Below are 15,407 nucleotides of genomic sequence, written 5' to 3' on the forward strand. Positions count from 1 at the left end.
TAGTTTGTGGCAGAAAGCTTACCCGTTTTTGAAACAAGAGGGTGGTGATGTGCCCTAGCTGATTAAATACTCTGTTTTTTAACCTTTGGTCCCAAGGCATTTGAACCTCCACCTCTAAGCATTTCCAACATATCTTTAGAGGTTATGAACTTAATAGAGGTTATGGACTTAATACCAATTCTTTCACCGTAGTTGGAGTTTTGCTTTGAAATTTAGACACTGTTGGCCTAAGAATGTACTTATCTATAATCCTTCATTTCTGCCTAAGTTCTGTTAAAAACACAGGATGTGTATCTAGAAATGGGTGTATTTGCTTGTTATCAGTAGTATCTGTGGGTGGATGTAATCCTAAGAGTTTGATCCCACCTGTCTGGGCTGTTGATCTCATATCTTCCTTAGAATTTCTAATGACAGAGTTCAGTGTCTTACTGGAAAAAGTATTTCAGTATTGTTGAAGTTTGTTCTAGGTCTATCACACTTCACAGTTAGTGAAGACCTGTTTCTGATAAAGGAAATACTGCACATGGTCACTCCCTTGCCTTTTCCCTCTCTGATATTCAGGAGGAATGATGGTCAAAGCCATGTGTACCATGCTCTTCAGAAGCTTTCTTCCAATACTGGGTGTACCTTTATTAGCACAGTGATTTATCTGTGTATCAAAATATGACAAAGTGATTGATCGTAGCGTGCGTCCGGGACACAGAATAGCTGTGTTAGGAAAGATTTCTAGAACAAACAGTGCCATGTTAATTACTTGAGAAATAGCATGTTAAGGGATCTGTGCTGCTTTCAAGTCTGAAGCTGTTCAACCATGAAGCCTCAAGTACAGGTTGTTTTGTGTGACACGGGTATATTATGCTATGTATCACATATATGTGTGTATGCATGTAAATGTATGTGCATATATATACACATACCTGTGGGTTATACATAAGATACACCTGTATCATGCAAAAAAAACCCATATATAAATGTATTCATACATATGTATACGTGTGAGATCTATTTATGACAGTGTATGTCCATATATATACCCACACATAATATAGAGGCATACTCTGAGATACACAGAATCCTCAAGCGGGCTGCAGCAGCACTATTCACCTAAATCCACAGAACATTTATTCTCTTAATAAATATAAACTTAGTGGTATGAATTGAGTAATCAATGACTAATTCCTGCAGATTAGGTACTTGCTCACCCATTTCCCCTCAAGCTGTTTTTCATACTTTTGTCGAAGACTTACTTCCACCTGCCCTCAGGCAATAAGAAATAAATAATCATTACTATGCTCGGAACATAGTTATGGTACAAATACTGTCTAGACTTACAAATCCACTAGTTTGTTTGCTTCACATAGACTTGCTTTTGCTTGCTGAACTAATTCATATCACTGGCTCTCACTAGGGTTTTTACTAAGTGTGGCTATGGACATCTGTGTTCTGCTTTGTGATCAGAGACTCTTTAAATTTGTTATGCAAGAGACACTGCACCTAATCAAAATGTATCATTTTGCCTCATTATAGGGGAGGACTCAGTCTGACACAGTCTTACTTTAGAAAGGATTAGGCTGTCCTGTGGTACTGTCACTGTATTACTGTACATATGAAATGCTTAGCTTGACTGTGGGGACTAGCTAGCATTTGACATTAACATGAGATTAACTGCTTGTAGCATTTTGCTAGGACTAAAGTGGTCTACCAGACGTTCACTAAGCCTTCCGTAGCATGCAGTCTGTGCAACTGCTTTCTCCAAACTAAGTGGATGGGATTTATTTGTTTTTAAAAAGGAGGAATTAATATAGGGAAAATAGTAAAATTAAGAAAAATATTATAGAAAGGTGATAGGTTGCCCAGAGAAGCTGTGGCTGCCCCATCTTTGGAAGTGGTCAGGGCCAGGTTGGATGGGTCTTGGAGCAACCTGCTCTAGTGGAAGGTGTCCCTACCTGTGGCAGGGTTTTAGAAGTGGATGAGCTTTAAGGTCTCCTTCAACCAAAACTGTTCTGGCCTGGGTTCCCTCCCCCCCATCATCTTACTAGTTTTAAGTATTTGTCTTGTTGCTGCTATCTTGAAATGACATACTTGTGCACTGGATTTATTTGGTTGTGCTCTCCTGTTGCAACATTAAATTGTCATTGCTGCTACAGAGAGGCTTTCCCAGTAATAGCCTTGAGAGTGCTTGCGTGCCACTGAAGACCAAATGCTACCTTTCATGTAGATTTTCAGGATAGTTCTACCAGGATGTCTAGTTTTTATGTGGAATGATGGGCAAATTGAAGGTGGACAAGCCTTTGCATTGTGGTTATGAGCTGTGAGGAGTATAGTGTTCAGTACGTGTGTTTATGGAATAGTTTCAGAGAAATGGCATTTTGTGGCAAGTAGATTTTATGCATTCCTAAATTGAAATCTTTCCAGACTTTTAATAAATATGCATCATTTTCCCTGAAAGACTAAAAAGTATCCACAGTGCCTCCTTCATTTAGTACTGAAGTACTAAATCTCTAATAAAACAGTTCATGGGAGGGAAGGCAGATATTATAGTGTGTGTGTGTGTGTGTATTATTACGTAGTCTTCTTAAGTTTGTCTTGCAGAACAATAACTTCCTAAATTGTTTGAACAGAACTTGTGGATTTGTCTGGGCTAGGCAAAACGAAGATAAAGTGAATGAAAATGCCTATTCCACAGTGGTTTTTTGGTAATTCAGTGGGAATATAGAAGTTAGTTATGGGAAGAAGAGTTTTTTAATGCATCCTTCTTGCTTAGATGGAGTTCCTTTGTACTGTCAAAGTCAGGGGCACCTTGCCTAAACTGTTTTAAAACTTAGTTTTATAAAATAAAGTTACTGAAAATACTTTTGTTCCGTATTAATGACAGAGACTAAAAATTCTCCATTGTCATTGCTGCTGAATTCCTTTGCGCTTTACATTTCAAACAGAAATAAACTGCTCTTGCTAAGTGGTCATGCATTTCAATATTTCAAAATTGCTGAAAACAGTTAAACTTTATCTCTTGTGTTGCCTATTTACTTGAGAAATGCCATAGAAGCTCCTGTTCTTTTTAGCACGAAAATTACCATTTGCTTTCTACTAATTTATTTTTCAGTTCTCGGATTTTACTTCAGTGCTGTTTGTCTCCCTTTCCAGCCACATAATAGCCTATGAAAATATTTCAGTAATTCAAGTTTTCCCGTTGAAGCAAAAATGTGTGCTCCATTTCTGACAATAATATCGAATGATTGAACTAATGCAGCCATAACCTAGAAGCTTCAACAATGTTTATTATTTAAACTGCTTTACTGGTTGATTTCAAGTTAACTCTTGAATGTTACGTTAACAGCTACAAGGATATTGTGCTCTGTGTAGATTTATTCCTCCTCCACCCCTGTTGAGTTAAGCTTAAAAAGCTGTTTCATTATAATTTTAAGATTATATGATTAGTTAGTAGTTGGTACCCAATAGAAAAGATGAAATTGAAAATAAAATCAAGATTATGTCTGTAATAGAGAGCTGTATTGGTGCCTTAGGTATTTGAATGTGCTTGTGACAAGTTACATCATTGTTATGGCTGATATGAACCATTACTTACCAAAAATACAGGATTGATTTTGCTCTGGGAACAGCTTCCTTCTTTATAGGATTCTTATTTCATATTTCCTTTTTAATTCCTTTTCAAACCATCTTGAATCAAATGCCTGCTACTGTTTAATCTCACATAGTCCCAGCGCAGGTTTTTAAAGTACAAGACAGTAAGAAAATAAACGATTCCTTTGAACATAATCTGCAACTTTCCAATCACCATTGGAAGATAATAAAAAGTGGAAGCCCCATTAAAAAGAAGTCGTGTGCTTATCCTGAGTACACAAGGAATCCTTGGTTTGGCTGGGATGTACAGCTCCAGCATTAGTTTTTGTAGAGCAGCTGCCTGCAGTTAGTGTTACTGAAAGGTAGATAATGGGCTGGATGTTCTCCCCTCCGGCTCCATGCGTCAGAAGTTGTTTGTAGCCCTGTCTTTTTAAGAATTGACCAGGGTTATATGTACTGCCACTAAAGATTAAGTAATTGTAGGGTATAAGTCAGCTCTGAAACAAAATATACTTAAAATATTGTGTACTCAGTTAGAAGAGGGACATGAAATGATGCAAATGTTACTGAGCTCTTTGGGGGAAAGGTGATGTTGAGATTGTTTGCTTGGTCTTAGAAGCTCATACTTGTAACCTGCGTAAGAGGATACAAGGAGCAGAAGCTGGGATTTGGCTCTAAAATGAATCTTTAGATTGAGAGGAAGTGGTTGTCAAGCTGCTCTTTGTGATTGAGAGTAAGTGGACTGTATGGATCATGTCATGAAAGTCAATATTACAGGTTCAGGTTGTTTTAATATTACAGCGTGCTCAGGTCTTCTCTGTGGAGACTGTCACTTTTCATCAAGGTCTAGAATTGCATTGTGGTATGATATTGCTTCCCCTTCAAAACTGTCTTGCCATGATTTCCAGTGGAGATTTCTCTCATGATGTATCAATTAGAGGTTGCTTACTACAAATTACAGAAACGTAGGTGTACATGGAATAGCATGACAGAGTAAGCAGAGTCTCTTAGGGGTTTCTTGATGCTGTGAGCCCTTTCTTTCTTTTTTGCTTATCAGTAGCTTTTATTATTCAGACCTACCTTTAAGGTGAACAGAGGGTTTCACAGCTGTTGGTTTCTAGAAATCAGTCCAATTCAATAGAAGAAAACTATTTGATCTTTTCTCCGTGTCTCTTCCTTAAATAATTTCTGTAACAGAGTGCATGAGTTAATAAGATCATTCATTTAACCAAGTACATGCATTAATAAGGTAAAATCTCTTTGAAGCTCAGTTACTTTTTAATCTTTGTATTAGATTTAGAAGAATGAAATATTAGAGTTTTTACCAATAAATTTAAATAGAACTGGAATAATTTGAACTAATGCTATATTTAAGTGATGACATTTCAACATAAAATATGATGATTTGGTATATTACATGAGAGATTTTCACTCAGTTTTTAAGAGTGGGATTTTTATGAGCAGTAATTCAGAAAAATGTGAGTCTACTTAGTGGAATCGTTCTCCTATATATGCTGACATTGTTTTTTCCCTTTATGATAGCAACCTTTCTGGAATGTGGAAGCTTTTTCCTCATTGTCATTTTTTCCTTAGTTTCAGCCCAGACTCTGAAGAGCAACCTTGATTCAATGAACCATCAGATCCAGCGCCTAGAAAATGACATCAAGAATTTCCCTAAAACGCAAGATGAAAATGATAAGTTTGTAGAGAAGATGAGCATATCCTTTTTGCATGTCTTCGTTGGTGAGCTGAACGTTTTGATTGCCTGGATAAGTATTTACAGCACTTGAAAATAAGTTTTAGGTCTTTGCATCCAAGCTTTTATTCTAGTGCTGAGAAGGGCGTAACAGAACATGTTGAATGTCAGTCATATGTCTTGGATTTGTGGGTTTATCAAAGAAAAACGAAGAGGGGATTTTTGTCCAGAGCAATTTATAACCGCTCATCACTTTTAGTAGGTAGATGTAATATAAGGGTTCTCCTAACTAGTGTCTATTTGGAAAGTAAGTTCTAGTGGGATTAACCATCTCAATGATTTCAGTGACAGAAATTCACCAGAAGATATTGAATATCTTCTCTATATGGATTTATTTTAAGTTTTTGACAAGACTGTGGAAAAGTATCTGAAGGAAGACAATTCGTGACTAAGTGGAAAATCGTCTCTTGTTACTTACATGTTCTCTTTCACCTTAATTTCAAGGTTAAGAAACTTGCTAATAATCACATTTATCAGTTCTGCTATTAAAAAAAAGCTTATTATTCCTGTGACATACATTCACATCAGAAAATCCTTTAGTACTGCCTTTTAATTGTCCTTTGCCTTGTCATCATGTGTGTAGGCTGAATACTGTCAACCAAGTCCCACTTTTGCTCGTAAATGAAACCAACATCTTGAAATGCTTTTGCAGCCATGATTTCTTGTAGAGCTTGACAGCTCTGTTTTAGAGGTTATATACATTATTTTTCACTTGTGTTGAGTAAGTGCTTTGCCATTTGTTGTTTTGCTATGTATTTACTGTGCTTCTAAAAATGATCGGGATGGCTCAAGTGATATGATGAGGAAAAAGAGTAGGTAACGTTTACCTTCTGTGTTGCAGTCTTTATCACCTGAGTTTCTTGGAGAAGAAGGATTGTCTGACAGTGCAAAAGTGAAAAAATAACTGTGTTTTTAGTTTTAACTGGTTTTATATTGGCAAAAATAAGAAGATCCTATGGAATTTTTGACAATTAACTGCTCAAGGTCTCCTGGGCAGCCTTGTTTCAGTGCACCTACATTGATGTGCCAACCAGATTGCCAATTCCTGGTAATTAAAGTAGGCATCCTGAACCCTAGATGTCTGCCAACTTTTATCATATGAGTGAATTTGGTGGCTTGACAATAGATAAGGCTCTAAGAAATGAACTGATTATGCTGAAGGATATATGTTTCCATGATTAATAGATGACCTGATAAATGGTGCTGTTTGTTTTTAGAAAGTCATCACCAGTCATATCAAGTGATGAAATTTGTTTCTGCTTATCATTGAGTAGTTTGTTTTCTACTCTCGTGTATTAGACTTCAGTATGTATTACTTGCTGTTTCCATCAGCTTCTTGAAGAATTGATAGCACATACTGAGATTAGAACCTAAAGATTTTCGAGCTGAACATCTCTCTAACTCCTTGAGTGTTTCAGAAAATTTGAGATGTGCCTGAACATAAATCATCTCTCAGTACAGAGATTTAGGATGCAGGAATTCTACCATAATTAAAGGTTTAATTTCTTTTTCCCTTTCCTGCTAATTAACAAAGCTGTTTACCACTAACTGTGGGTGAGACTTTCTTCAGGAATATTAAAAAGACATGGCTTGGTGTTGTCCTAAGGTAGGACATGAATTACAATGACAATGTAATTCATGATATTAATTCTTAATAATCAAATGAATTGGTATTCACAGTATAGATGCAAATACTATGAAAGAAGTTATTTGTTTTGGTGTTTTTTTAAACTATTTTAGTAGATATGTTCCTGTTATTGTGAGACACAAAAAGATGAATAGAAGTAAGTCCTTCCATTTGGATCTAGGGATTTTTCCTTTCAATATTCCTAAGCAGGACAATTTGTGATATCACTTAATCAGTTTTTCTTATTTAATTGTGCATACAATTTTTCATCTTTATGCATATTACTGATGAAACTCCTGAATGCTTAAAAATAACTAAAAACTACTTTAGGAATTAAGCACAAAGACAGGAAGAGTAGTGTGTTACTATTCCACAATCTGCTTTAAAAACTGCAGGAGATTGCAAAAGTAATATCCTTAGGTAAATATGCCACATTGATCAAAAAACTTTGAATTAAAGCTGTCAGAATTCAATTCATGTAGTTTTGACTGCAGCCATCTAACTTGATACATATCAAAAGGGTATTTGAAAACATTTTTATTAGTTACAAACTGAGGAAAATGGGTTCATGTTGTCTGAAGAGTTTATATTCAAAATGAAACCATGGGCAACTAAATGAAAGCATTCGATAACACGAGCACATTCCGTTTTACATCATTTCCTTTAGAGCTCTGCAGATACTCATGTGAATTGGTTCTGGAATGCAGTCAGTATGTCTTCCTGCTTAAGGGTGCTTTTTCTATTTCTGATCATAAAGTTCAATGAATATAATAGAAGAAATTCAGGTGATGTAGCTATAGGTTGATTATTAAGGTATAGTATGACCATCTGATTTGATTTAGAGAATAAAATAGAATCATCTCAACAAGTAATGCCACCATCAACTTTATAGCTTCTTTTTAACTAGAAGCATCTATTTTATGTTAGTATACAGTCTTGACTTTCAAAATTCGATCAGTATAAGTTCTGCATATCTAACGGATTGTACCAGTGATTTTCCTTTCAAATATACATGAGGATGCTGGTTTGGCTCCTTGTGTTTCAGTTGCTAGCCACTACGACACTTCAAGAACTGCTCAAGTTTTTTGAACCTGTTTCTTAGTAGAGCTCTTTTCCGCCATGTGAGAATATTTATACTGGGGTCAGATTACTTGGATTATCTGCAGTAACAAAAGGGATTCACTTCTTTACTTAAGGACTTTTTGGTCCCAATCTTTATTTATGGGGGAGGGGGGGTTATATGCATTTAAAATATTGATTTCAAATAATTAGACTTAAATACTGAAATATAGACTTAAATAGACTTAAACTTCAACTAAATAGATTTAAAACTGAAATGCAGATTATTTCAGTTATTTTGTAGCTTCATAGCATGAGGAGTAAAAAAATGTAGTATTTATCTCTTTTTTTGTACAGAAATCTGTCCCTGCCACCATTATCGTAGAGGAGCTTTGTGTTCAATTAGTAACACAGTTCAAACTTCCATGATCACTGTTTGCTGGGAAACTGTACCTGATCTTGAATCTTATGTTCCTTGTAATGAATGCTGTGGACTTTCTGAGTTACGGAAATACTTCCATAGGATTCTGGAATTATTTTTATAGTTGCTGTTTTGCTGTCAGGCTTTAATTGCGATTGTTATTGCCTAAGTAATTGCATAAGTTTTAAGGAGTGCTTGCAGCGCTCTGGCGTCATTGGGATCATGAAGCTGAACTGTAGGGTTGGCCACCAGAAATAGTTCAGTTCAAAATGAAGGTTACAGCTATGCTGCAACAGAAAGGAGAATACACTGTGGTTAAACAGGAAAAGAAAAAAAGAAAAACAACAAAGAAAAAGAAAAAGAGAGGTTAAAATATTCTTTCTGTGAATCTCATGCTGTATTAAGTAACTGATGCGCGATTCTTGAGACAACTTTTTTCATCAGCTGCTCCATGGCTCCAGTTGTAGTTACTAGAAGATCAAATTGTAAATAATTTAACTTTCAATGTGAGAGGTTCCTTTTATAATTAGCCCAGCTTCATGCAGCACTGGGGAGTCTGGTTCAACAGTTTAGAAAAGTAATTACAGACTATGACAAATGTAGCTTTCGCTCCTTGTTTTATTTCAGTGTTTGTGCCTCTAATGGAAGATTTCTTTAAAGTGGAAAACTCGTACTTGCCGTAGGGGTATAGGATGCTTTCTTTTCAGTGATGTTAAAACATGAGCGTCTAGCTGGGGATTGAGGAAGATACTCAGATTAATGGGGTTTAACTTTAAATGTTATTATGAAAGATTAGGGACATCAGAATGAGAAGCTGTTTCAGAGGGCAAGCTGTGCAGAGTTAATTTATTGATTGATCTTGATTTAGAGCTATAGATAAATAAATGATAAATACCAGCTCTTCATCCATCCCAACGTGTGCACACCCCCCTCAGTGACAGAGGTTTATTCCTCTAGAAAACGGGCAGGAGCTTTGAGCTTGTTCCTGAGGAGAAGGGCTAAGGAGGAGAGTCAGGCAGCCTTAGGGCTCTTTGGTCACAGGGCATTGGGTTTATGCTTTTTGTTATCCTGCTAGTTGGAGGGAAGGACATTCTGCTGTGTTGCTTTTGGACCATTATGTAATTTGTGACCAATGTTACATGAATCTATATAATGTCTCTTAAGGCTGCTAGTATATCCTTAAATGAAGATTTTATATAGCTTTTCTGTATTTTAGCTGTGTGATTTACTCTAGTAAGAGATATGAACGTGCCCAGTCATGTTAGTCTTTTCCTTACCCGAGCAATAAATGGTGCCAGCCCTTTATTGGTGCAAACTCAATAAATGTGCTTTTCTAACTGATTGCATCCATGTGAAGAATTAAAAGCTTATTTTTAAAGAATTGCAAAATTAAGGCAAGTATGAATGAAAGAATAAAAATTACGGCAGAGAAAGGACTTTCAAAGCAGTGTATTCATCTTATTATTAAATAGGAAACAGCCATTTGTGAACTAATTTGAATTTTCAGAAAGGAACACCATTCATAACCAAATCCTTTTTATGAACTAAAAAAGCTGCCTTCCTGAAAGGCTATATTCTCACTGGATAGATGTTTTGCTCATAGTTCTATCTAATAATAACTATTGTTTCACAACTAAATAGGAGGGGGGTTTTAGTTCTTTATTTGATCTACTTCAATTCTGAAGAAAGGATCTGAGGAGAAGTGTGCGTGGGACTTCTATGCACTGGGAATGTTAGATACTGCATGTGGACTAAACATCGACTGATAATTCTGTCTGAGCCACTGCACCACAGAATCTCTTAGAGCAGGCTGCTAGGGAAGAAACAAATATCCTCTGAATCAGAATCTCAGCATCTGGGAATCGTTATGAACCGTTTTCCCTCAGAGTGACTGAGCAGCAGGACAACATTTACACACTGACGTGGAGTGCTGAAAGAATGTTAATGGCATTAACACTCCTGTCATCTGTTAACACTTGGGATTTCCTCCTAGCTTGTTATGGAAAAATAATTCACTGCGAGTGTTCTGAGATGTCATTTTTAGCCTGTTTTTATTTTCCAGACTATTTGATACGCGCTAATGCCTTCACTTCTGCATCAGAATGTGCGTTAATATCTGAATTGCTCATAACTGGGGGCTTCTCTGAAATAACCCCAAAGAGGGGAAGTTTCTGAGAACTTTGTATAGCCCTACATTTGAGCTAACAATCTTTTGCATGACTGTATTTAAATGCACCTTTGAATGTAGAGGAAATGAAAGAGGAGTGATTTACCAAGTTGAAGAGATGAAAACGTTAGCTGTTCTCTCGAAGTCTTAGGTCAGAAAAAATTAATACTTGATTAAATGCTTAATCAAGCAATTGAAAATTGTTTTCAACTATCAGCTGTCTTCCTTGCTAATCTAGAGAAAAATACCCTGAATTGATGCTGTTTGTAAACGAGGAAAGGCTGAAATAATGGAACTTTAAAGTCTTTGTTTTTCCAGTGGGGAAAGATGGACTACTTAGAGTTGCACTCAACTGTTTCGAGCTTACTTGACTCTTAAGAGGCCATCCTATGGTCAATTTTATTTGCACCCAGGAAACAATTAGGAACTTGTTGAACCTTTAGGATCTTGCCTAATATATAAACAAATTCTAATGAGCATCTGGTAGTAGTGCTGGTACTGCAGCATTTAATGAGACTTCTGTTTGGTATTAGTGAAGTATATGTGCTTTTGGTAGTTTGCGTTTAAGTGTGAGCTAAATTATTTCTTCAGATACAAACTTTGTGTGATTAATTTGACTTTCTATTAGCAAAATACAAGAAAAGCCCTATTTTTTCTAAATTAAAATACTAAGTGGAAGAAGAAGACAACTTTGCAATGCCTCCTGAAGGGGCAGGGCAGAAAGCAATTGTTTATTTGCTGATGGATTTTTAGTTTATGGGGTTTAAACTGTATCTTCTGTTGTTTCAGTATCTTTTTACTTACTTGTGGTGTACAAATTTCAAGCCCAAGAAAAGAGAGGCCTTTCAAGGCATTACCTTCCTGGTGAAGAGAGACATTACATTTACCTTCTCAATGTACAACTGTGTGCAGTATATTAGAACTGCAGTGATCAATAAATGATTTTCTTCAGTTGAAATTTTCCTTTCACTTTTCCTCTAAAAATACGAAGTTAGATAAAATGTAAAATAACCCCATACGATAGCTCTTTCTATGCTGATTTCTTATTTGACTTCTGAATCTTACAAGCCCATCCGGGCTGAGAACTGCTGTAACAGGAACGTGAATGGAATGAATTTTGAAGCCATGATTCTATTGAACTTCTTTTCTGATCACTTTCAGTTCATTGTTCTGTTCTAGTCAGATGCATAAAATAACAGGGAACGGAGAATGCCATCAGCTCAAGAATGCTTGGAAGATCATATAGCAAGAGGAGGATGGAAAGTAGCCAGTGGAGGGACAGATGAAAAGGGTTTGAGATAAAGGGAAGAATGATGAGGTTTAGAGAGTGGCAAGAAAGTGTCAGCATGACAAAAGGAAGCAACCTTTTTCTTTCCACCTACACCCTGAAAGTTCCAAACATGTTTTCCTTCTTTATAAGCCATTCTCAGTATTTTTTAAATGGAAAATGCTTTAAGCAGTAAATACAAGCTCTGTCATGCTGTACGTCTTTTATTTGACAATTCATTTCATATTTGAGTGGGGGTTTTTGTGCTTTCTCTTCTTTTTCTGCCTGTGTCTCTTTAGAATAGCAGTTGTATAGGTTAACGTGTAGGCCTGTTTTTGCCTAAAAGCAACTTTCTTTCCTGTTTGATGGTTAAGTTCTCTGGATTTCTGTTATCATAGTTCATGCCCAAGTATATAATTTGTTCATGTTATCAGGAACTTTTTGAAGTAGAATATACGTTTAAGTACTAGGAATACACTATTTCCTCCCACCTCCCCTCCCCAGGTCAATTTGAAGTCAGTATTAATGAGATCTTAAAATGCTTTTAAGAACTTCTACCTTTTTCTGCACATTCTATAGGCTTTTTACTCTAATTTTCATTAGGTTGACATAATGAGCAAAGAAGAAAAAATCATGTGGTTGGCTTACATTAAAGTTAGCATCCAGGGTGCTCTGTTCTTCAGGTCTTGTACCTCTGAGAAAGCTAAATTTGTGACTTGAGTACCAGATTTGGGATTTCAGTGAGTTGTTTGGCTGTCCGACCACCACCAAATGTGTATGCCCCAAATATGCATTATTCTATGTTGCCCCAGATACAAGAAAAAGCCCCACTGAAATGCAGTTATGAAAAGGAAATCAGCTGTGTATCATTTTATGAGCGGTTACATTTAAAAACCTTTTGTCTCTGAACACTCCTGTCATATTGAAATGGGTATGCTAAAGCAACCAGGACACACTTGATTAAGCTGATTGCGCTTGTAATTCTTAGAAGTATTTCTGAAGGTCTGACATATTTCATCAGCATAGGCACAAAATCCCACTTCTGAAAGCACTGTGATAGAAGACAGGAAGAATTAGTACACACATTTAATCTGCGCTTCCAAACTGGAGGCTTTTTGAGCAAATTCAGGGCATCAATGAATAAAGTTTTCTTTTTCCATTTTTGCATTGCTGATTGTTGAAGCTCAGAGCATCTCAGCATTTTAAATCCTACAGAAGAACTGACCCTGCCAAGTTCAAAATCAGATTACAAGCAATTTGTGCTATGTTTAGTTACGTATATTCAATTGGCATTATTAAGCTGTGGGGGACATGGGAGGGGGAGCCTGCTATTTGATGTTGAGCTCAAATCTACTGAAGTTGTTTACTTACTCTTTAGAGAGTGTGTCTCTCCAGCATATCAACTGATCTGCTTGTGCAGACCAGTCTTTTTGTAGCTTAACAATTAGATAATCAGTAGGTCAGGAGTTTGGTCAAGACCTACTGCAATTAGAAGGCACAGTATCAGAAACGCATTCTGAAGCTCTCATCCTGAGTAGCACAGCAGCATCACACAGAAACAATTTGTAAGTCATTTATTAACATTTCTTTTGGAGATCCTGTTGATCAGTGACAGTCATGATACAGCTGTTGATACTCGATTTCATTCCCACTGAGAAACATCAGCGTGGCCTTGTGGCATTTACTGATCCTTTCACTTAGCTCATTTTTCACCCTGAAAGATAAAATAAATTAAGCTTCCACTAAAATGGCTTTGAAATATTTTCATGACTGGTGCCACATTTGATGTAACTAGGTATTTGTCATGAAGGTCAACAGATATCATTGAATTAACATAAGCATGTTTCTATTGCATGTAAATATTCTAGACCTGCAACACATTATCCCATTGTGTTTACTGTAATGGGCACCAGATGAAAGCTGTCAAATGTTGTAGCAAGTTAACATAGAAAACTGTACAGCTGAAACAGTGCAAGTTGTTTTACTGTCCTGATAGAATGAGTCTCCTTTTCTGATCATAACAAACCAAACCCACCTGCTTTTCAGTTATTTAATATAATAAATGGTGGTGTTGCTAGTTGTTTTCCCAAATTATCTTCTTCCTAAATTACTGGGAAGAAATCAATTTGTCATGATGCTGTCATGATCCTTAGCTCAAAATGCCTGTACAGGTTTTTATACTAGTTGTTTGAAATAAAATTTTATTTTCATTCATTTACTGATGTGCTTTGAGCATCTGTGGTTACTAAGCTGCAGCCCTTGTAGAATTAAGAGAGAATTTCCAACTAAAGATGAGTTTAAGCTTGTAGAAAAAACATTTTATAGATTCCTGTTTGGTCATGTCTAGTGTACCTACTGGGACATATTATAGCATGAACGTGTTTTCCTTAAACTGTTTCTTCGACAAAAGAGGGTTGAGGAGTGAAGAGGGTTTGAGCATGGTTTTAGCCTTCATTTTTATGCTCTGCTTATTTCTTCTGAGTATATGTGATAGTAAGAGGTATGTGAGAAATAGTAGTGGAAGAGACTGTTAGTCCGTCTCCTACATTAAATCTGTAAATGTTAACAGCCACTGTGGAATTATGAGGGCTTCTTGTAGCCCCTATATTCTTGTATGTTGAGTAGCAGGTTTATTTTGTACCACAGTGAACACACTGGTATTTGCAAATCTAAAGCCATGTCCTTTATTGTACGACCTTTCTTTCTCAGCTGCAGTGAGGCATACTAAGGCTTTCTGGAATAAATGTGGATGGTTTTATGTGTGTATGTATTTAATCACACAAAGTATGAAGTTTTCCTTAAGGTATACTGAAATGCTATTTTCCTCTGTGGTGCACTATGCGTCAACAGAATTGTTAGTTTGTTTTTATTACGTACTATCAAATAACAGAGATACTGTTCAGGTATTTCGTGGTAATTTTTTCATTTGATCCAGTATGTGCTTTGGTCAGTAAAATAGAGGTTGGAATACTTTAAACTGGTTAAGTCTAATTAGGCATGATTCTGGGTGCTTATTTTTGTCCTAATTTAAGTGTTTTCCCTTTTTGTATTCCTGTATTTGAATATCTTTATGTTCATTATCGCAAAAGGAATCCTACCCAGGCTTGCATTAATCATCATGAGATACTCCATTTTTCTATGAACATAAGACAATATAAGCCAACAGAGGGATGTTAGTAAAACATGGTTTCAGTGCTTGACCAGTTACATGAAAATTGCTGATTTGCTTTGAGACAGCATCTATCTCACAGACTATGGGCTTCCTTAAGGGCATAAACTGGGAGACTAATCAGGACCTAGCAGTGTGAGAATAACTCTGAGAAAGTGTGTGATACCATGCATGGGAATATAGATGAGCTGTTTACTACCTTCTCTTTTTGATAAGGTAAAAATCAAGAAGCAAGCACAGATGGAAATGCAGATCAGTTGACACTCATTTGTTGTTACCTTAGTGTGGCTTATTAAAGGACTCTTTCCTTCTTGCTTCTTCATTCAGGTATATGCAGAAACAATTGAGTCACCTGCAAA

The 15,407-nt window shown here is 36.3% G+C and overlaps 1 protein-coding gene across 8 annotated transcripts in view; it reads left to right on the top strand.

The window, feature by feature from the left end:
• DIAPH2 (diaphanous related formin 2) overlaps positions 1-15,407 on the top strand; it is a 234,385-nt gene that overhangs the window by 105,922 nt on the left and 113,056 nt on the right. For all 8 annotated transcript variants that reach the window (XM_065690008.1, XM_065690010.1, XM_065690011.1 and 5 more), the window contains one exon: positions 5,176-5,299. In XM_065690008.1, the coding sequence (XP_065546080.1) occupies positions 5,176-5,299 (124 nt within the window). The remainder of the gene's footprint in view (positions 1-5,175; positions 5,300-15,407) is intronic.

Source organism: Lathamus discolor, chromosome 9 (genome assembly GCF_037157495.1).
Source record: "Lathamus discolor isolate bLatDis1 chromosome 9, bLatDis1.hap1, whole genome shotgun sequence".
NCBI classification, from domain to species: Eukaryota; Metazoa; Chordata; class Aves; order Psittaciformes; family Psittacidae; genus Lathamus; species Lathamus discolor.